Consider the following 21,687-nt stretch of genomic DNA (forward strand, 5'->3'; position numbering starts at 1 on the left):
TACACGTTTAAATGAAAATCCGCCAGTGGGGCGGGGCCGAGGGTGTCCGGGGTAGGGATTCAGGCGCGACCTCCCTCCTTCCGGGTAACAGCCGGGAGCTGGGGCTGGCTGAGCCTTCCCTAGTTCCGAGGAGGAAGAGCCGGCCAGGGTTCGGCAAACCCACCCCTCAGGTCCCGGCCCCGCCCCTTATCCGTGAAACTCCTCCCCCTCCGGCCCCCACCCCACCTGCTCGCCAGCGCGGAGCTCCCTGCAGCGTCGGCGAATGCCACCGACCAGTGGGACAGCCGGCACTTGGCCACCTCGTTGGGGTGCGGCTCTCAGGAAGCGCAACTTTTGCATTCGGCCCTCCTCCCATTCCTCTACAGGGAAATTTGTTGAGACTGGGTAGTATCACCCCCCCCCCATTCCCTCCCCCTTCCGGGGTCTAAAGAAGTTTTACAGTCACTTTGGGGGGCCAGGTCCTGGAGCCTTGGCGCGGGTAAGAGGTGTTTAATCTGGAATGAATGAATGAAAAATAAGTGAATCTATGTGTCTACAATCCATATAATGGATCGCTGGACGGAGGGCTCTCGGGAGGTGGCGGGGCGTACACAGGGAGACTAAAGCGCACCGGGGTTCCTGGCGTCCAGTTTTCCCAGAGAGGTTTGGCGGGCTGTGACCCTTCCCACCCTGGCACTCCCAGTACTCAAAGCTAAGGGCGTTCCCACTTCTAGCTTTACCCCAAAGGCTGCAAGTGGCCCCGGGGTGGGGAGTCTCTCTCCCATCCACATCCCACCACCACCTCCCAACCCCTGTGTGCACACACCTCGGGGACCCAAAACCTCGGGATGACGGTCCCAAGAGGGTCAAGCAGGAGCCCAGGAGACTGACCCAAACGGAGAGTAAGAGAGAGAGCAAACCCGCCCAGGAGAGCAGAGCTGTCCAGAGTGGGGAGCAGGGAGAGAGGCGGCAGTCTAGGAGCCCTGGGCAGCCAAAGGAGCCGCTCGCCGCAGGAGCTCTTTTCAAGGGGGAAAAATGGATTTTTCAGCAGCCACAAAGTTTGTATTGTTGCACAAAGGGGTGCATTGATGGCGGAGCAAGGTCTGCGCAGCAGGGACAATCTTGGGTCTGTTCCTCCCGCTCCCTACATCGACCATTTGCCAGAGGGGCACAAACAGTCCCCTGCTGCCAAACCCCTGCCATTCTGTGTCAGGAACCTCCGAGGTTGTTGACAAACACCGCATGGCCCCGGCGCCCAGGGCGGGAGCCTGGAGCCTAGTCTGGTTGCAGCAGCCAAGGGTGCCCACGCCACCCCGCAGTGATCTGGGTTCTGAGAACTCAGAGTCCTCAGGGAGATTCCGCAGGAGAGTGCTGAGGGAGGGTATGGGGCTGGAAGGAGAGAGGAAAAGGGAGAGAGGGGGGTGACTCTTTAGGACAAAGACATTGCAGTAGGTGTATAATGGTAGTAACATCAGGGTAGCCCTTGGCTTTGCTAGGCCCTGTTCTAAACATTGTATTTCTACTAACTCATTTAATATTAATAACAACCCTAGGAGGTAATCCATTTTGCAGAGGAGAAACTGAGGTATTGAGAGGTTAAGATAACAGAGCTTGTAAGAGGTGGGGCCAAGATACAAATAAGGGCAAAATTGTGCTGTCAGGCAAGTTCCAGACACTCATTTCAAGTTTAGAAAAGCCCTTTGAGGGTTAGGTTGTATCACAACACCCATGTACAGATGGAAGACACTGAGGCACAGAGAGGTTAAGGAACTTGTTCAAGGCCACAGAGCTGGTACGTGCAGAGCCGGAATTCAAACCCTAGGTCTCACGGTGTGTCCTTCCACCTGGATGTTCCACTTGTAGATATGGGAAGTCATCCTGCCCCTGCAGGGTGCAAATCCCTTGTCAGTCCCAGCGCAGGGAGCACAACCCGGAAAGCCCCTCGTCAACCCCGCGGAGACTGGCTGGGTCCTCCACTTTCTCCTCTTTGCGAGTCTTCCGGACTCCTTGCTCCCGCTTCCTCACCACCTAGCCTGCAGGTTCAGCCCAAGCTGCATTCTGGAGAAGACACCCCGCCCCCCCAAACCAGACCAAAGGAGGTTTCTAGCCCCAGAATGTTCACTGCGACCGACACGCCCCAGGGGCACATCTGGCCAACAGGTCCTGCAGCAGCGTTTCAAGGACACAGGTCTGTACTTAGAATAAATGCCATTTGGGGCGGCTGGGAGGCAGGGCGGACAGAAATCGGAGAGGCTGAAATGCTCCCGTGCCCCCCCCCCACACCACCCCAGGCCCGCGTCTAGGCGCCGCCGCTGGGTGAGAGTCCCGGCACCTGGCTGGTCTCCACCTCTTGTCAGCCTGCGCTCTCTGGTCGGCCTGGGACTCCCTCGGGATTTCCTCGTCGACGCCGCGTGGTCTGGGGACCCGGCCCGGAGCGCCTCGGGCTCGGGGAGCAGAGACCCTCCCCCAGCAGAGCCCGCCGGCCCCCGGCCCTCCCGCCGCCGCGGCCTCCCACGTAGCGTTTTGAACCCGCTTGGCGCTAAGGCAAGAACGAGCGTGGGGAGCGGGCAGGGCGAGCAGAGGCTCTAAATCTTCCTTCATTCTGTGAGTAGATGAAGTCTGAGAAACAAATTCAAAGCAGGCGCGCCTGCAGAGCCTTCCTGCAGAAATATTCCCCGGCATTCAAGCGCATCCAGGGGCGGCTCGAGCTGCCTTGTTTGGCTAAGGTCAGACGAGACTCGAGTTCTCCAATAAAAATAAATCTCAAATTAATTATGGCCTGGAGCGAGGGGCCAGACACTTGAAGCTGCAGTTGTGCAGTCTGGAGTTTTGGCGCTCGCTCGCCGGTCCCTCCCCCGCGCCCCCGCCTCCCCGCCCTTGCCAGCTCGAATACCAGCCGAGGCCGCGCTGGACCCGAGGGGCGGGGGAGGACGGAGGACGGAGGGACGGAGGGGGGTGGATCCGCCGGAGACACTCTGCCAGGCCTGGCATCTTTCGGGGTTTCAAGTGACGGGGCAGTCCCCGGGTCCGGAGGCACCCCGGGGACCTGGCCCCGATTGTCGCGTCCTCCCGCCTCCAACCTGGGCTGGGACCGAAGAAGCCCAGGAAGTCGCGTCTGGAAAGTCTTGACCGGGTCAAAAGGGCTGACTTTGAGCGAGCCAAGACACGTTTCACTCAGCCGCTTCCCTCCCGGGGGGAAGCAGGACTTCCGCATCTTTGAAAATACTGTCAAGTGCGGACGGTGAGAGGCAAGTCGTCCGACCAGAGTTCCAGCGAAAATGTTCAAAATCCAAATGTTTTCCTAAATATTCACCTCCATGTGCATGCTTTCTGTACCTGACCCTAGGCTTAGAACGGTGTCATGAGTTGTCTTGTGGGTCCCCCAGTTGGTAGCTTTTGTTTTCCATGCTGGCCTGGCTTCCTTGGCTGCAGCGCTCCCCGACTTGAAAGCTGGTGGGCGCTGATGGTAGCGGGCACTGGCTCCTGGGCACCAGCCCTGCCCAGTCTGGGAAAGGCAGGCAGGGCAGTCTCTGGTGAGCCAGGAAAGAGGGTGTGGGCAAGTGTGTGGGCTGGGGTAACCAGCTCCTCGCTAAGCTAGGAGAAGGGAGAGAGGGGAAAGAGAAAGGGGAGGGCGAGAGGGGAGACGGGGAGGGGCTCCCCAACTCAAAGACACTTTTCATTTGTAGTGGGCCTTACCACAGGCTCTCTATCAATTTGTCTCAATGCAAACATTCAAAATATTCTCTTTGGCTGCTCGTGAAAACAATGCGAGTTGCCAGGATCAAACCATCTTTCCAGATGTCTGGTGTTAACCACATGAAACAGGGCAGACTTGTTTACTGTTGTGTTTGGTTAGGGCTTTTTCCCCCTTTGGGATTTAAAATAGAAGCAGCAGCAGGAGTTGAGCCTCAAACCCAGAGTTATATAAGTGGGGTAAACTTGCCCACCAGCATGTCAATATGGGGTAGAGGGAGCCTCAAATCCCTCAAAGAGCTGTTGTTCCCAGTTGGGGGGTTTCTTTTTGCTGGTTGGAGGACCTCGTGAATGGAGAGGAGCTCCTCATGGAGGAGCTGGTAAATAGCAAAAGGCATGGCATCAGGGCCAGTCCATGAGTCACAAAGGGGTGACAGTTATGCCAATGTCAGCCTCTCCCCCCTCCATCTTCCAAATTATGAAATTGCCTTAGCTTTGGTTCTCCCAGGAGAAACAAAGTGCTATTGAGTTCCACAGCTAAAACAGGAGGGCAGGGGCACCTGGGTGGCTCAGTGGGTTAAGCCTCTGCCTTTAGCTCAGGTCATAATCTCAGAGTCCTGGGATCAAGTCCCTCCTTGGGCTCTCTGCTCAGCAGGGAGCCTGTTTCCTCCTCCCCCTCTGTCTGCCTCTCTGCCTACCTGTGATCTCTCTCTCTGTGTGAAATAAATAAAATCTTAAAAAAAAATAAAATAAAACAGGAGGGCAAGTCCTCATTTTAATGTAGTTTCATATTGACCAACTCCCTGATGTGAAAGGCAGCTCCTGCTAAAAGGAGTTGGGGGTGCTAGGGGTGTGGGGGTGACTGTCCTGATCAGTGCAGTGTAGATAAGAATATATGCTCTTGGCCACCCCTCATAGGAGGTTGGAAGAGAAACCTAGCCAACATTTTTGCCATGGAGGTGACTTCTCCAGCACTACGAGGAGTCTGGAAGGAAGGGGGAGCGGCTGGATGGTGTGGGGTGGCCGTTAGCAACCTCAGTGTTTGCCCAGGACCAGGAAGGGGGCCTCCGGGTGGTAGAGTTGGAATCCCTTCTGCCTGAAAAAGGGGCAATGTAGCTGGGGGTGCCGGGTTTCTGGCCAGGTCTGGGTGGGAAGCGGTCTCCCCGCACCCTCCTGAAAGCCCTGTTGTCGTTTGAAGGTCTACAGAGTCTGGGCTGAAAAGGAAACAATTTGGGGTTTGAAAGGATGTAATTCATTCTTCCTTTCCCTTTAACCTCTTTCCTCTCTGGAAAGCATGTGGAAAAGCTGAAGGGAAGAGTGAGAGCGCAGGCTGCCGGCCGAGGGGAGGAAAGGGTTAAGTCTGATTTCTTTTAATTGAACTCCAGAACTGGTGGCCCCAGGCAAAGGGGGGGAACTGACCCCGCTAGCGGTAACCAGATGTGGCGGTCTCTGGGGAGCCCCGGAGCAGACCCCTGGATTGAGAAGCAGACAGGAGGTGGGGGGGGGTCGGTCCGGCCCCCACCCCCCCCACCCCACCCCCACCCCACTCCCCCATAAGCACACCGAGTCTCAGTTGCTGGCAGGCTGCACCCGCCACTCCAGGTCTGGTCACGTTCAGACCCGCGTCTGTATTCGAACCCAAAATTGGAGCTGAATTGATGAGACTAATTTCGAGAGGGGGTGGGGGGAGGGAGGGAGGAAGGCAAGCTAGCTTTCTGGCTCAATTGGTCCAGAAGAAATAAAGAATTAATAAGTCACCTTTTTCGTCGCTGTGGACACCCTTTTGAATTTTTTTTTCTTTCCAATTGACTCGGATCTCCTCTGGATTTTTTTTTTTTCCTCCTTCCCCGGGTGGACTCTTAAATAAAAGTGAAAAAGTCCAAAGCGTGGTCTGGAGAGCGTGGACAAGGTAACCTGTTTTGGAGGTTGGGGAGAAGGGAGTCAAGCCGAGAGCGCTCGGGGGTGGGGTGGGGGGGTCCCCTCGCTGCGTCTGGACTCCTGAGGCTGCCCCAACTGGAGCGTTCGGCGGCAATGCAGCGGGGCCGGGGAGGTCTCCGGGTGGCGGGGACCGACAAGGCGGGCCGAGGGCCGGCTGGCTTCCCGGCTGGGTGCGGACGATGGTCCGGAGCACTGACCCCGGGGGCTCACCCAAGGGGGAAGTCTGAGTCTGTGCGGCGATCTTGCTTGCTGCGCTCTGGAGACCTGCTGACCAGCGTAGGAGGAGTGTCCGCGGTAGTGTAGGTTTCTCCGGGGCTCGGAGTAGCACTGCATAGGCGGCTCTGGCCGAGCGCCGGGACTTGGGCCATCGGGTCCAGGTAAAGTGCGAGGGGTTTGACCCTAGAAGGCGAGGAGAGGTGGCCTTGGGTGCCGCCGCTCCCGCCCTCGGCGGGCGCCGGGAACTCTCCGGGAGCGAAGGGCCGAGGCGCGCTGCCCCGAGGGCTCCCTTCTGCTAACAATGCGCTGGGAGCCTAGTCCGCGCCCCCGACGGTCCTTCCGAAACCGCCCGGAGTCCGCATCGACCGGTGAACTGCTCTGAGTCTGCCGCGACTCGATGGCCGAGGGCCCGAGTGGAAAAATTCCCATTGGATGCATTTTTAAATGGTTGGTTTGCTTCGGTCTGCGTCCGGATCTCCCCGGGCAGTAGGCTCCAGGTTATCCCCAGCCCGAGTAAACTCCCCCCCAACCCCCAATAAGTTTGACTCCGGCTGGAAAAAGCATTAATGAATGTATCTGTGGGAAGAAACGGAAAGTGAATGAGTCAGGAGGGCCACCTTCGGCCAACGGCCCGGGAAAAGGAAGGAGGCCAAAGACATTTGGTTTTGGACTTTGGGGGAAGGTGTTGGGGGTGGGGGTGCAGACTGCGGGAATCAGGGCGCGGGCGCCGGGCGTGGACCCCGGCATTGTTCCCGGCTCGCTCTTATCTCCCAGGAGCAAGTATCCTGTGTGCGCTGCGCGTGAATGTATCTGGGCATCTCCGGGTATATTTATATAGTGTGTGTGATGCGAAAAGCAGGACCAGCAGAGGGGAGGAAGAGGGGGTGTGGGGGGAGGGAAGGCAACGGAGAGCAGAGGGGAGAGGAGAGGAGAGCGCGAGACGAGAGAGAGAGAGAGAGAGAGAGAGAGAGAGAGAGAGAGAGAGAGAGAGATAGGACTTCCTCCTCGATTCGCAAAGTGAAGTCACTTCCCAAAATTAGCTGAAAAAAAGTTTCATCCGGTTAACTGTCTCTTTTTCGCTCCGCTACAACAACAAACGTGCACAGGGGAGCGAGGGCAGGGCGCTCGTGGGGGGCACGCAGGGAGGGCCCAGGGCGCCAGGGAGGCCGCGCCGGGCTAATCCGAAGGGGCTGCGAGGTCAGGCTGCAACCGGGTCAATGTGTGGAATATTGGGGGGCTCGGCTGCAGACTTGGCCAAATGGACGGGACTATTAAGGTAAGCGATGGGGCAGTGGGTGCGGGAGCGGCGGGTCCGGCCGGGGCGGCTAGGCAGCGGGCAGGCTTGGCGCGGGGAGCCGGGGTCCCGGAAGACGTGGCTACTCTCCCTTCCTTCCGTGCCCCGGCTTCGCGCCTTCTCCTCCCGCGCTCGGGTGGCAAGTCTTACTCTCGGGGGCGACCCTCCGGGCTCACCACAGTCAGCGATCTCCCCCAGCACCCCCTGTCCCAGAGCCGCGTCCGGCTGCCCCCTACGCGCTGCGGGCCAGGCTGCGGGCGGGGTCCGCATGAAACCTAAGGACCTCGGGCGCGGATCCAAGCCTGGGGTTGGAGACCTCCGGGTCCACCACTCCCACCGGGCAAGCTGGGCGCTTGGCCCCGGTGCTAGGCACTCGCCTGACTGCCGGCTTCCTCTTCCCCAAGGCCGAAGGCGACGGGGGAGGGAGCTGCAGCCGCCACCAGCTAGGGTCCCCCGCCTGGAGGGCCTTGGGGCGGGCAAGTGGATGGGTTGCAGGCGGATCGGGGTGCAAGTGAGTGTGCTTGGGGGTCTGTGCGAGAGGACTCCTCCAGATGGAAGTCCCTGTTTACATGTCAGCGCGGGCTGGTTTCCCTTCCTCTTGGTGCTTGTGTTGCGGAGCTCTCTGGCCCTCGAGGGCTGCCGGCTCCCCGAGACTGCCGGGACGGCCTCTGCGCTCCGCCGGCAGAGGATCCCTCTGCAGCCTGGGTCGGCGTCGCTGCCCCCGCGCCTTGGCCGCAGCTCTGGCTCTCCTCGCCCAGCCGTGCGCTGGCTCCAGGGCAAGGGCTCCACCGTCTTCCCAAAGAGGGTCCCGCGCCTGCAGAGCGGCTTCTCCTGCGGTGGCCGGCTCTGAGCCCACGGCCCCTGCGACCGCGCTGGCAAATCCACCCACCTCCCCACCCTCACCCCACACCTCAAGCCTGCCTTTAAGTTGCAAAATGCAGCCCAGAGGGATGGATGAGGGTCTGGGGTTTGTGTCAGACTTCAGGAGTGTTGATTGCCTGCCCCTCCTGGAAGGGGGAAGTGGGCCCGGGAGCTGAGAGGAGGGACACCCCCTAAAGTGACTGACCTTAGAGGACCCAGAGGAATGAATGGGACCAGGAGTCGACTTCCAGGCTGTCCCGCAATCCCAAACAGGAGTCAGTCTGGAAAAACTATTAGGCTGGTGAGGTGGGGACTGGCAGAGCCGGCCATTCCCCAGAACCCAAAGGAATCAACTCCTTGCTCGGGGCTGAGTTCAGAGGAGATGAGATGTTGTGCTTGGAGAATTTAAGAGATTTTTATCATTTGGGTGGAGTAGTGGTTTTTATTTTCTAAGGTTTTTTTTTTTTTTTTTTTTTTTTTTTCTGAAAGTTTGAAACATGCTGACTTAGGTAAAAGGCACCAACAGAAGGAACTTGAAAATCTGGAGATGAGATAACTGATTGTACTGAGTTCAGGGGAAGCCTGTGTGAGTCTGGGTTCATCCAGTTTAAAGTGTGCGAGGGTGAGGAGTGCTCCTATGGCGAGTGTGGAGGTGGCCCCTGGTCACTTACACCTGTTTCTCTTCATGCTGGTGTGCGCCTGCAAATGTCTGTGTGTCTCTGGTTTGATAAAAGGATGCTCCACTTTAGAAAACTCTCTCACATTAGGACACTTACCACTTACCAGAAGCTCTCCCTCTGATCCGGAAGGGTGGCAAAATGGCTCCAGGGTCTTGATGTGGACACCCTAAGGAGAAGTGAAGCAATATCTCCATGATGCTTAGACCTCTACGGCCCTGAGCAAATGGAGGAAGCTGTGGTCTGTGTACCCAGGATGTGCTAACCTCTTTAGAGAGACACACAAGGATTGGCATGGCAGGCAGGGAAACCAGGCTGAGACCAGGGCCCTGGTCCTTAATGCTAAGGATGGAGGGGAAGGTCTTCTTTCTCCTGTGGGCGGTGGGAGCCTGTGAGTCCCTCCAGCCCCTCCAACCCTTCCTCAGGAGCACCCTTGTCCCTCCTCCAGGTGACCTGGTTCTGCAGACACACCCACAGAGCAGAGGCTTCTCAAGTCCTGGGGCGGGACTTCAGTCCCCAGAATGCTCAAGGATGGGGCTGTTAATGTATGCTTCGGTATTTAAATTATGCAAAAGCCACGGTTTCCGGTTCCTGTGTGACCTTTGGATCTTGAGGTTCCTAGACCCCATTCCTACAGGGTTCAATCACTGTGTTTGGAGGGGACAGTGGACAAGGGGAGGCTAGTGGATTTCTAGCCTCTCACATGAGAATGTATGATCCACTGAACCTGTTTGAACTTCAAAATCTTTGTCTAAATGAAACAGGGAAAGTAAAGTCCCTCTACAGTATCTTTCCAATATTCGGTTCCTAAAATATCATGTTTATACGTTCTTATAAGGACATAGACCTGCATGTCTGTGAAATTCAGTCCTGTACAGATGGAGGTCTGTAGACAGAAATCTAGAATGTGTGTTCCCAGTTTGAGTGACCTTGATAAATCATCTTTGAGTAATTCTGGAATGTGATTTTTATGCACCTGCGTATTTCTTCCTCAAATATAAGGCATGTCAATATTTTAAAATACCTATGAGTCTCCGTACTAAGGAGATATTTAGGCCAGGGAAGTCTGATTGCTTTGCGGAAGCTTTTTATTTTGTGCATAATTTGCAGAACTCCGTGTGATTTCAAAATTTTAATTTTGCCGCCCTTGTTGTAAGTCCTTCTCTGTCGTGCTCCCGCCTCCTTCCCAAGAATGTCTCCTGGGAAGGCTTTCAGCGTCACGTTGGGAATACCAAAATTTGCAGGAGCCATTCTGCTCTTCTTTGGCCACAGAGAAGTTAACCTGCGATATTAAACAACACTTACCCCACCCCTGCCCCCACAATGATATTATCAGTGTTGAAAATCACGTGATACTGGTTGCTGCTCAGAAGATGACCCGGTTTCAAAACCTGCATCTTTGTTCTAGGCAGTCTTCCACTGAATCTAGTTCCTCCGTCTATGAAAGCTTGATTCAATGCACATGGTACCATTAAAGATGGAGAGACAATCAGAAAAGGTGCAGACTTGGTGAATGAAACAGGGAAATGTGGGGCAGACTTGAAGTCAGAAAATCTGAGTTCATTCTCAGCTGCTACTCAGCTGCTGTGTGCCCTATAGCAAGGCCCTTCAGGTCTTTGAATGTCAGTTTTCTCATCTGTAAAGTGGGGCCAAAGCACTCCCTTGCCAGAAACCACAGTGAGGATTAAATAAAGTCTGGTACCTTAGTGGAATGCCCGTTTGCTGAATTTCTCCTTGAGGTTAAGGGCTTTCAGGGATCAATTGGAGCATCAGATCACAGGTCTGGGTGTCCCATAATACATATTTTATTAATTCAACAATACTGATTATGTGTCTATTATGTTCCAAGTCTCTGCTCTCTGTGTTGAGAATAAAAGAGGCTATCAAAACCCTGCTAGAATGTATATCTCATAGTAGGGGCAGACATCTAAATAAATAATTTTGTGTGTAGGGTTGATCCACTTTCTCAAGAACAAAGAGGCAGGTTAGGAGGTAGAAGGTGATGTGGCCATATCAGTCAGGATACCAGGGGAGGATGCTTCAGATAAAGTCACAATGGAGCAGAAAAACTGTCAGTGTACATCGTTTGCCTTGGGAAATGGCAGCACCATACAATCCCTTAAATGATGGGAGAACAAAATGGGAAACGTAGGGGGAGGTCCCCACTGGCTTCTGTAAGCCAGCAGAGAGTGTGTGTGTAGCAGACGGGGGCCAGGAGGGTAGGCTAAGGCTGACAAGACAATGCTTTCCAGTCTGGAAACTTCGGGATGGTATCTGAGCAGAAAGCAGCAGAGTGAGGACCCCTGGGAACAAAAACTCTACGTCTGTCCTCAAAAATAGCTGCTGTCTTGACTTTGAAGAGTGAATTGTACAACCCCCCCCCCTCCCCTCCACCACTACCTTTTAACCTTCCTGCAGTCATGAGAATGCCAGGCAGGACAGCACTCTGTCAGCTTCTCTGTCCCTGTGACCACATAGAATTGCTTCCTTCAGGTAGTTACCAAATGATGAATCCTATTTCCTTGGTGAATAATTCCCACAAAAATCTTCCCTCCACTTCTCCTGCCATTCAAAGTCAGATTTGTAGGTTTGCAACTTGAGAACTTTTGAGATTATTGAGCTCAATGTGCTTGTTCTGTGGGTGGGGAAACTGAGGCCAAGAGTTGTTTAATGCACTATCTAAGATCACATAGCTAACCACTGACCGAGTCAAGAGGAGAATTCAGGGATCCTAACCCTCAGGCTAGTGTTCTTTCCACCACATTGCGAAGATTTCATTTGCTTTCATTATAATACCATGAGTGACAGAATCCTGGAGATTATGTGTGTGAGAGAGAAGCAGACAGAGACAGACAGAGAGAGAAGCCTTAAAAAGAAAAACCATGAGGAATTTGGCACTTTGAGCTAAAGAAGTATCTGTTATTTAATGAAAAATTTATTACTGCCATCCTGAATTAGATCCATATTTTAAAAAGAATTCCAAATTCTCAGATAGGATTTTTACATAGCTGTTTTCCAAAATAAATCCTTCTTTTCCTATGGACAAACAAAGTCTCCATTACCAAGAGGCAACAAAAAATTAAAGGATTTTGCTTAAATAACCAATAGGTCCCTCTACCGACCAGGGGCAGGTGGGCCGAATTCCTATTTCAATTCCTTTAATAACTGAGTATTTGATGATTTAAGCAAAATATATTCAGATGCATTACAATATAACTTATAGACCCATCTTTCAGACTGTGTAGTAAGTAGGTCTTAAATAACAACTGCATTAAATAAGAGTTCAGATTTCAATGTCTGCTCATATTTGGGGTTATCTGGTTAACTTGGCATTCGGTTTTAAAAAGTGATTGATTTAAACCCAGTCTGTTTTCTAGAAATGTAACATTAGTCTAATGCTAGTACTAAGTTGCCCCAGGAAAAAAATAAAAATAAAAGTAAAATTTGGGAAAATCTCCATGATGATGAATCACCAGACAGGATTTCTAATGCACTGAGGCCTTTATCCTACCTCAAACTTCAAAAACTATCCTCAAATTTATCCTACCTCAAACTTCAAAAAAATATCTTCAAATTGTAAGTCAAGACTCAAGCCATCCTAGTCTTCTCTAAAAAGAGGTCTTATTCTATCTGAAGCTTGATAGAGGAGTTTTCAGATTAGGGACCGACTCTCTAGAGTGAGAATTGAAAATCTACTATTTTCATTCATTTTAGACAATTAGCTACATTATGTGGGTCTAGAATAATGTTTTTGTTTTGTTTTGTTTTGTTTTGTTTTGTTTTGAATAATGTGACTTTCTTTTCTTGGCCTGTCATTGGAATAGTCTTTCTATCTTTGGCTTGTTGTTTTGTGACAAACTGAGAAGGCTAAAGGACATTGGTCACTATGTACACACACACACACACACACACACACACACAATCTCACAAAATCATCAACCAGAATAACAGCTTTTCTAGTAAGCTCAGATCTGTGCAGGTGTGTTTTCCTTGCAGAAGACTGTACTCTGCTTCATTTTCTGTTGCTTTAATGATTTACATCTACAGTGCTCATCCTATCCACGTATCAGTTCATCGATGGGATGGTACTACTAAGTGATGTCACTCTCACTCTCCTACTGACCTCTTACACCCAGCATCAGTGGCCTATAGCCTAGAGATGTTTCCCAGAGGCAATGGGTAGGGTTTTGCTACCCCCATATTGTCCCCCTTGGCGCCAATATCATGGAAGTCTAACAGGATTAGGCTGTCTAGGGAATAATCCTTTTGGTGTGGAAAGCTGGCTGGCTTTATAGAGATCTATAACCTTAGCCTCATTGGCATCATAAACTGGTGCCAGCCATATTAACGCAAGACAGCAAACCATGCAAATCAGTAAGGTCTTTTGCATGACTGTAATGCAGGGTAAGGGAATGGGGTCAAGGTAGATAGAATGCCAGTGGCAAAGAGGCTGCTTTCTGGAGGCATCAGGAGGCTAAGCTGGGTGTGTGCACAGACGAATGCAACAAGTGTTATACTAGCCTCAAGGAAGGAAGGAGCAATTTCAATTGGAGAGACCCAGAAAGACCTAACCCCAATAGTTATTCATATGGTCCTTTCTATTTACAAAGCACTTTTGCGTAAACCTTCATCATTAATCCTCATAACAGCTCAGTAGGAGATAATACCATCACGTCTCCATTTTGGATAGGAGAAGTTAAAGTTCAGGGAGGTTAGGTAAGTTATCTAAGATGACAGGTGATGGATGGCACAACTGGGTTTCGAGCCTGGGGTTTCTGATTCCAGAATATTTGCTTTTTCTATACACACAGTCTCTTGGTATAGGTGGACCTGGACCTTGGCTATGAAGGATGGGCAGGACCTGCCCAAGAAGATACAGTTCAGGGGCTTTCTCAGAAATCAGAATACTTTGGTGAGGGTGGTGGGGCGGGGAGGAATGCATATGAAGGAAAAGGTAGGAGGGGAAAGAGTGGCTGGAATTGTATTCTGGACACCTTCAATACCGTAACAAGAATTTAGGTCTAGAAAGGAGGAATCAAAAAATCGTGAAGAGAGGTATGACCAACATAGATGTACAAATCTCTTAGACATGGAACCCTTCCTGTCCACATCTAGTTCCTTAGGAAATGGAGAGGGAGTGCCTCCATCACTTGTTCACAGTTGGACACAAGAGGCCCCAAGAAGTGAATAATTGACAGGATTTGAGAGCCAGTGATATGCTCAGGGAACCAGACCATGCTCTCAACTGTCTTTAAAGATGCCTGTTTATTAAGTAAGGAGTCAGGAGAAGGAGGAGAAACTCTACTTCACCAGAGCTCATAAAAATGTGATTTTTCCTTTAACTCATTTAAATGTGTCCTCTGTCTCAGTGTTCTAGAGATTACACCACAAGCCTTCTTTTTTGTTTTTTTTTTTTTTTTGAAGATTTTATTTATTTATTTGACACAGAGAGATCACAAGTAGGCAGAGAGGCAGGCAGGGTGGGGGTGGGATGAAGCAGGCTCCCCGCTGAGCGGACAGCCCGCGGGGCTCGATCCCAGGACCCTGAGATCATGACCTGAGCTGAAGGCAGAGGCTTAACCCACTGAGCCACCCAGGTGCTCCACAAACCCTCTTTTCAATTAGGCAGGCTCTCCTGGGGGTACAACTTCAGTTCCCTTTGACAATGAGTCAGCAGATAGTAATTGAGAAGAGACAAAAGGAAACGTTATTTCCCTGAGACTCCAATCTAACTTTGATAGAAAGTCAAACAGGTCTGACAGACTTTCGTGGTTTGGTTGTGCCCATCACCTCATGGTGAAATTTCACCAAGCACACCAGAAACTCGCTTATCACCACCATTCCAAATAGGATCAGAGATAAAGTGTTCAGATTCATTTCCAGATCATTCAGTCCCACTTCAGGGCAGCTTCTGAGTTGCTTATACTTACAAAAATGAACCAAAATGCCAGCATATTTAACATTAGTTCCCCTCTTTGGGAAACAGGGTACCTGCCATTTAGTTCATGATCAAAATCCCAGAGTATGTAAATTTTTGAAGTTACCTCCTAGAGAATGTAGATTTGAGAACTGAAATGTTTTTGCATTTACCTTGAGCAGGGCCCATTTACTCAGACAGTGCTATGTGTCCAAGGTAACGGAAGACCCATGTCTCATCGCAGTGCACACATGCAGGAGGCCAGAATTACGCGTGCCATGGAACTCTAACCCGTGTGGGTTTCACATGTCTCCTGGAATCTAACATTCCAGTAGCAGAGTTGTTGGGTCTGGATATATGGGGATTCATTGGTTTTAGGTGTGAAGGAGTCCAAGCACGAAAAATTTTGCACTATAGTTCACATAGCAGAAATGTGGTAACAGTTATTACTGTAAAATCACTCCGTTTTCAAATTGTCTTTAAGTTAATGCTGTTACCATCTGTGTAAATGCTTAGAGTTTAATCTAAATTTTTATGCCTGAAGAGTCATTTTGCCTTTAGGCATTCATTACTTAATTCATACTCATTCATTTATTCATTCAACCCTAAACTGAATTGACACAGCCAGACACAGTTCTCAACAGAACTCCACATAAGTGAAGAAGAACAAGTTGCCTATAATATTTCTTCTGAACCTATAGAGTATAGGGCTTTCTCTGCTTTTGGATTTTAAGCTCTGACTATTGGAGATTCCAAAAGCAGCAATACTCATTGGGCAAATCTTTATTTGTGGCTTTTTACCATAAAGAAGTGTAGGAACATTTTCCCAAGGATACCATCTGGCTTATAATTTCCATTACCCCTTCACTTTTGGTAATACTAGTCTGTTGTATGGACATTTTTGGAAAACCAGGGCTTCAGCCAAGGGAAGGACTTCTTATTCTCCCTTTCTTAGCTGTAGGTCCTCTGCATATATTTTAACACAAAGGAAAAACACCATAGATCGAGTGCAAAGATAAATGAGAATCGGAGGAAGAATATTTCTAGGGAATAAAACAAAAAACAAAAGTCCCAGGATACCAGATTTCTTACAATAAGAAAAAGGTAGACCAGTTAGCAGAAAGGTAGGCAAAAATGCTATGACAGACAATGCTAGAAAAAAAAAAATACAAATGGCCAATAGACCTGTGAAAAGAATTGCAAACATGTGCCTAATGATATTCAAATGAAAATAATGAAATTCCAACATCTATCATCTATGAGTGCAGTATAACAAAGATTAAAACAGCTTAAAATTGCCTCATGTTAGAGTAAACAGAAATGTCACTGTCTTACCTTGTGGGTGGGAGTCTAGCTTGGTACAGTCATTCTGGAGAACACATCAATTGGAAACATCAATCAGAAACAACGATTGAGATATTTACCGAAATTCAGTAACAAGTCCAATTTCTAAAAATTTAGCTTACAGACATGTTCAGTCAGATATGAAAGATGTATGCACACGATGGTTATTGTACCCTTGTAAGGGCAAAAATTGGAAAGAATCTAAACTTCTACAGCGGACTTGTTAAATACGTTATGGATGATGCTTATAAGAAAATACCATGCAACTATTCTGTGGAATAAAATCAATTGTCTATATACACTGATTTAGACAGTTCCCTGGGCATAATGTCACATGGAAAAAAGCAAGTTACAAAATGTGTGGTCTCGTTTTTGTAAAAAAAAAGAAAAAAAATTGAAAATGCACACATATGCATGTTTATGCATAGACAATTTCTAGAAGAATATACAAGAGGCTATTAACAGTGGCTGGGCAACTTTTGTTTTTTCACACGATAAACTTAGGTAGTCTTTCATTTTTTTTTAAGTCAGTAGTATATATTACTTTTATAAATTAAAATAAATAAATAAATAAATAAAGGGACTTCAGAAATAGATTTGTAAAAAAGGGGCTGGACACCAGCATTCTAACCCAAATGTGCTGATCTCAGAGACTTTTGGGTCCTATTTTGTACTAAGTAAGTAAAAACTGTCCAGCCTAGGATCCAGAGACCTGAATTCCAGGCCCAGCTCTGACGTAAATGAGTGATGGGGTCTTAGGCAAGTCACTTCAGTCTTTGAGAATTCATGTAAAATCTCTCATGCTAAATGTTTTCTGGTGCATACAGTGAAGGTATCATTCCAAATTTTCCTTTCAGCTTCCATGCTCATAAAACTCTGATCACTGGCAGTCTTTAAAACCGTTTCTTATTTGGGGGGCATGGATGACTGAGCCTTTCATAGAAGTTCTGTCTGGGCCCATGTGGCTCTTCCCCACAATCTCGGGGCTAAATTCTAGAATGATCTTTGAGGCCAGTTGAAGCCTGGAGCTCTTAGGAGGTGCTTTGTGACTTTCTGTGAGCTGGTTGTTTTTATTACCAAGTGACACTGGAGCTGTGCTAATCCCTTTGCATTAATAGAAACTAAGAATAGGGCCTGATTCTGCTATGGGGTCTTACACTCTTTTTCAAAATTTGGTCTCATTTAAAACCCAAAACACATTTGGCCCCAAGCGCCTTTCCCCTGAACTTTTAAAAAATCCGGTTTAATTGAAGGGAAATTGAATTCGTCTGGTTTTGATTCATTTACACTTAATTCTTAAAAAAACGATATTTTGAGGACCTATTTGATGTCCAAGAAGAATTTTGAGCCTCTTAATGAGTTTTTTGGAAGGCTTTTTTTCTTCTTCTTAAAACAGGAAGTGATGCTATGCTAGGGGTAAAAACACAGTCAACCCCAAAAAGGCCCCAATTCAGTTTGAAACTGTATCCCCCACTATTTTACATGAACCTCAATGGCTCTAGCTATGGCCTGTCTTTACCTACTTCTTACTTAAGAGCAAGAGACTCACTTGCCTTCCATCTGAGGAGGGATAGCATGAGGAGGAAGGAGAACAATCAGAGTCATCAGAAGGAAAAAAAGCCATTTCTCTACTCTTAGTATGTGCCAATATCTGTGTTCATCTTTATAGACATGCCCACCTTTGATCCTTATACCAACCCTGTACATTGCAACACATTTGCAGTAAGGGTGTTTCCAGGAGCAAAGTTATCAAGACTTCATCACTTCCGTTCTGGAAAGGTGGAGTCACTTACCCAAGGTCATGAAGGCAGAAAGTGGAAAAGCAATGATTTGAACCTAATCCCGTTGGCTTAGGAAGCTCATAGAGCGTAGCCACAGTGATACGTTGCCCGTTGACACATACATCCACGAAGTTTAGGCTCCTAGTCGAGCCATCTACCTTGGAGGTTTTGTTGTTGTTTGTCATGTCCCTTAGTCTGCGTGACCCCATCCTTAGCCTGCACGGGTCAGATTCGTGGTGTATCTCAATTCTTTACCACCCTTTACTCAAGAAGGCCTAAGCCCTGTGTTTTCCCCCGGGGGAAGATTCCCTGCCCGACTTCGCCAACAGGTATAATATGAGGACAGCAAGCAAGTGAGCATGAAACCAACAGGTTTTGTTTTATTTTCGTGGGCTAACGAAATGAAAAAAAGACAGACTGTTACAGCTTCATAGAGAATGGCACATTCTTTGCCTTGACAATGCTTCCCCCTCTACCACATCCCCCTTTTCTCTCTTGTTCTCATACATACACACACACACACACACAGATGCCACACATATACTACACATGCTTAAAAAACACACCAACCCAGATTGGGGGCTTACACAAAACACAAAGAAGGGAATGTTTTGCAGGGTTAAAAGGAAACTACCGAGAAAGGCTAAGTGGAACTCCAGTTTCTCCTGAATAGTCTTTCTTGTTATTTCAAGGCTGATTGACTTATAACTGCTTCCACGGCGAGCTCACATCGGTGCCTTTATCAGCCTGAGTGAGACTTCCTGTGGACTGGCCCAGCTTCCTGATTTATTTCCTTTTTCCTTTGGCAGAACAAAGAAAACCAGAGCTCCAAGGATACTTGGGACCAAACATAATTTAGCACCGAAGAAGCTATTATTTTAAAAAAATGTTCACTCTCAGGGCATAGGGGCCAAAGACCTGCCTTCGCAGTTTTCCACAACGTGCCGCACACTATCACGATGGACCCACATGCAATTATTGGGGGTCAACGAGCTCCTTGAACTCATCCTAGTGGTAGTTTGATTTCATTCGAAGGGGGAAATTGAGCCCATTCTCCTCACTAATACCCCACGAGCACCCCCCCAGCCCCACACACACAGGCATGCATTCAAGAGTTACCTGGAACATCTCTGTATTGAGGGTTTACTCTTTTGTTACCCTAACTCAGCCCCACAGGCCAACAAAGAAACCCTCTTCTTTAGCGATCTTATTCCAGCAATGCTCAAAGTTCTAGCTCCAGAAACCTGCTTATAAGAAGCTTTGAAGTCTATCCAAAGGGTCATTGATGTCAGTTGAAGAAGAAATTCCAGAAATTGGAATGAAGGCATTGCTTTCCTCCCTTGCCTGGATGATGCCATATCACCCCTTATCACTTGGCCTGCGCATTATTTCTGAAAAACCTTTAGGCATAACCTGGAGAAAAAGGGACCCGGCTAAGGAAGTTCTCTGTAGCCCTGTCATATGGCCGAGGGCAAATATTGCAAGTTGCCAAATGATAGTATGCCCTGGTACTCTTAGAAGATAACAGGCCAGTGCACAGGAGAGATTTCAGGTTTCAGGTTGGGTTTAGCTGAAGATGAGAACCAGGCAAAAGCTACTCAGAGCAGAACTCGGGTATTCCTGGGCCCAAGTAACACATTTGCAATAAGAGTGTTTCCAGGAGCAAAGTTATCAAGACTTCATGAATTCATGCTTTCTTATTTCCTTAAAACTGTATAATACTCCTGGGGAACTAAAGATGGCATTTTCCATAGACAGCAGCTAGATAGCTAAGCAATCATGCAGCCACCCAAATGTTACTAGTGACCTTTCTTTCGCTCTTTTTTTTTTAAACAAAGATCACTGATTTGAAATGGAAATCATATTGAAACTGAAATTAGCTCCCGAGGCAAGCAAGATATTTCTGAGAGAAGAAGGTTAATCCACTGTTGTAATTCACACTGATATCGCCCACCACGGTCCTCAATGTAAGCCTCTCTGGATGAAAAGACATTGAAAGGGTATTTCAAAGAGGAAAAGTGACTTCGGAAACTAGATGGCATGAGGGGAGGGTGTGAGGGTGGTTTTGGGCACGACTGGGGTGCTAAGCCTCACATCATCTGCTTTGGCAATGCCAAAGGGAAGGGAGGCACTGCACCCCCATGTGTGAGCAGGAGGGCTCTCTTTTCCTGGCACCGGACTCTGCCACAAGCTCTGTACCAGGTCCGTGACCCGTGAGGAATCCTTGAACACAGATCCATGGCTTATCTCAGACAGCAACCCCAGCCTTGATAAATCCGTCTGTAGAGAGCCTTGTGCAGCAGACCTTGGACTTCTCCTCAGTAAGAACATGTTGGGCCAAAGGGCACAAGTAACCTTTCTCAAATAGGGTCTTTGGTGCAACATAGGACTTCCCCAGAGGTCAAGAACTTGAGGGGCACCTGTATTTTCTGCACTTTTTCTAGAAAGGGGAGGGAGAAAGAGCAGACTACTTCTCTGGCAATGTCATTTCAGGAAAACTGGCATGTGGAGACTTTTCCAGGGTGCCTCTGCATAGGCTTCCACAGCCACACCTGTGCTGCTCTGGCCACTAGAGCCTCTGAGCCTTTCCTTCTAGAGATCGGTGGATCTCCGAATCCCTACTCGGTCTGTCATGTGGTAAAGCGGTACCATGGTCATCCTCGCTGCCTTCTTAAAGTTCGTCCCAGAAAGTCTTATAGAAGAGCCAGGATCAGGCAATGGGACTGGGTTTGGAGCTTATCAGAATTAACCAATTCTTCCCATCACTTTGGAGTGGATCTGGCCCTGGCTCTTCTCTGCCCAGAGCACCTTTTTTTTGTTTTGTTTTTTCTCCTTGATTTTAAACCCTGTGTACATTTCATGGGAAATTTCACATGCCTGTTTCTGATTCACTTCCAATTAAAGGCTCAAAATGCTGGTTTTGTAAGAGCTCTTTGATGATTCAGATTCATGTTGGTTCATCTTTTCTTTTCCCTCCTTAAAGCCCACAGAAGTTTAATAAATTTTGCTCAGACATTTGCATGCTTAATTGTTAAAAATAATTGGAAACAGGAGAGAATATTTAACTAGTGTGCCAAAAACATGCACATTTCCAAGGGGAAAGAGACTGATGCCTCAGTGAAGGTGAACTCCTGTGGGAAAAGAAGGGGTATCACTGAAGGTGGGCGCATCACTGAAGGAGAAAGGGTTGGCTCTGGGCTCAGGTCTTCTAGAAGGGCAAAGGGGAACATTACATGAGATACAGGAGTCCTTCCTAATGCAGCCAGTCAGCATGGACAAGCTGTTGGTTGACAGGTCTATCTCGTGGCAGGTGCAGCAGGTGGAGTGGCAGTTTCCCGAAGCTCATGTTGCTTACAGCCCCCTTCTGATTAGAGGGGGTTAGTGTTCTCGCAACAGCAAGCCTTGTTCTCCACCCCCTTCCTCGTAGACATTAATAAGCTTTGATGATGAGCTTATCTGTGTACACCCCTGCACTAAAGGGAGAAGCGTCTGACGGAGCAGACCTGTGCTCCCTGGGCAAGGGGCCCTCTAGCCTATCCAGGCATCAGTCCGTCTGAAGCACCAAAGTGGGCACCAGAGTTGGGTAATTTCAGTTCTGGTCCTGGTTAGGTCTTAGGCTGGCTGGATGATTTTGGGCAAGTGACTCTCCCTTTCTTAACCTCAGCTTCTCCATCCACCCGAAAGGATTAAAACTACTAGCAGTAACCCTCTTCTCCCACGGATTTGGTTTAAAAAAAAAAAAAAAGTCTGGAGTGATGAGTTACTTTGAATTTCTTGAAGAAAGCATTAATTAATTGTTACAGTTTGACTATTGGGTGGCTCATTATATGGTTGTTCTTGTCAATTGTAAATCACGCAACATGTTCATTTCTGGGGCCTTATTTGAACTTTTTACTAGGGGATCGTCCTTCTCGCTATTGTCAGGGGCTGGTTAATTGTATTCAGTCAGCCTGAGTTACAAAATACAATTTTGTGCTCACACAATGT

General features: G+C 48.9%; 2 protein-coding genes across 2 annotated transcripts in view; one reads left to right on the forward strand and one right to left on the reverse strand.

Annotated features, from left to right (window-relative positions):
• Positions 1-1,571: 1,571 nt before the first annotated feature.
• Positions 1,572-6,573, reverse strand: LOC125079685 (protein transport protein sec31-like). The gene is made up of 3 exons (XM_047693485.1): positions 6,532-6,573; positions 5,431-6,121; positions 1,572-1,863 (listed from the first exon to the last, which is right to left on the reverse strand). The coding sequence occupies exons 1-3, from the start codon at positions 6,571-6,573 to the stop codon at positions 1,853-1,855; spliced, it is 744 nt and encodes a 247-aa protein (XP_047549441.1). The 3' UTR covers positions 1,572-1,852.
• A 174-nt stretch (positions 6,574-6,747) lies between these two features.
• FLI1 (Fli-1 proto-oncogene, ETS transcription factor) overlaps positions 6,748-21,687 on the forward strand; it is a 115,132-nt gene continuing 100,192 nt past the window's right edge. The window contains exon 1 of the mRNA XM_047747313.1: positions 6,748-7,102. Within this exon, the coding sequence (XP_047603269.1) occupies positions 7,085-7,102 (18 nt within the window). The 5' untranslated portion in view covers positions 6,748-7,084. The remainder of the gene's footprint in view (positions 7,103-21,687) is intronic.

Source organism: Lutra lutra, chromosome 10 (assembly GCF_902655055.1).
Source record: "Lutra lutra chromosome 10, mLutLut1.2, whole genome shotgun sequence".
NCBI lineage: Eukaryota > Metazoa > Chordata > Mammalia > Carnivora > Mustelidae > Lutra > Lutra lutra.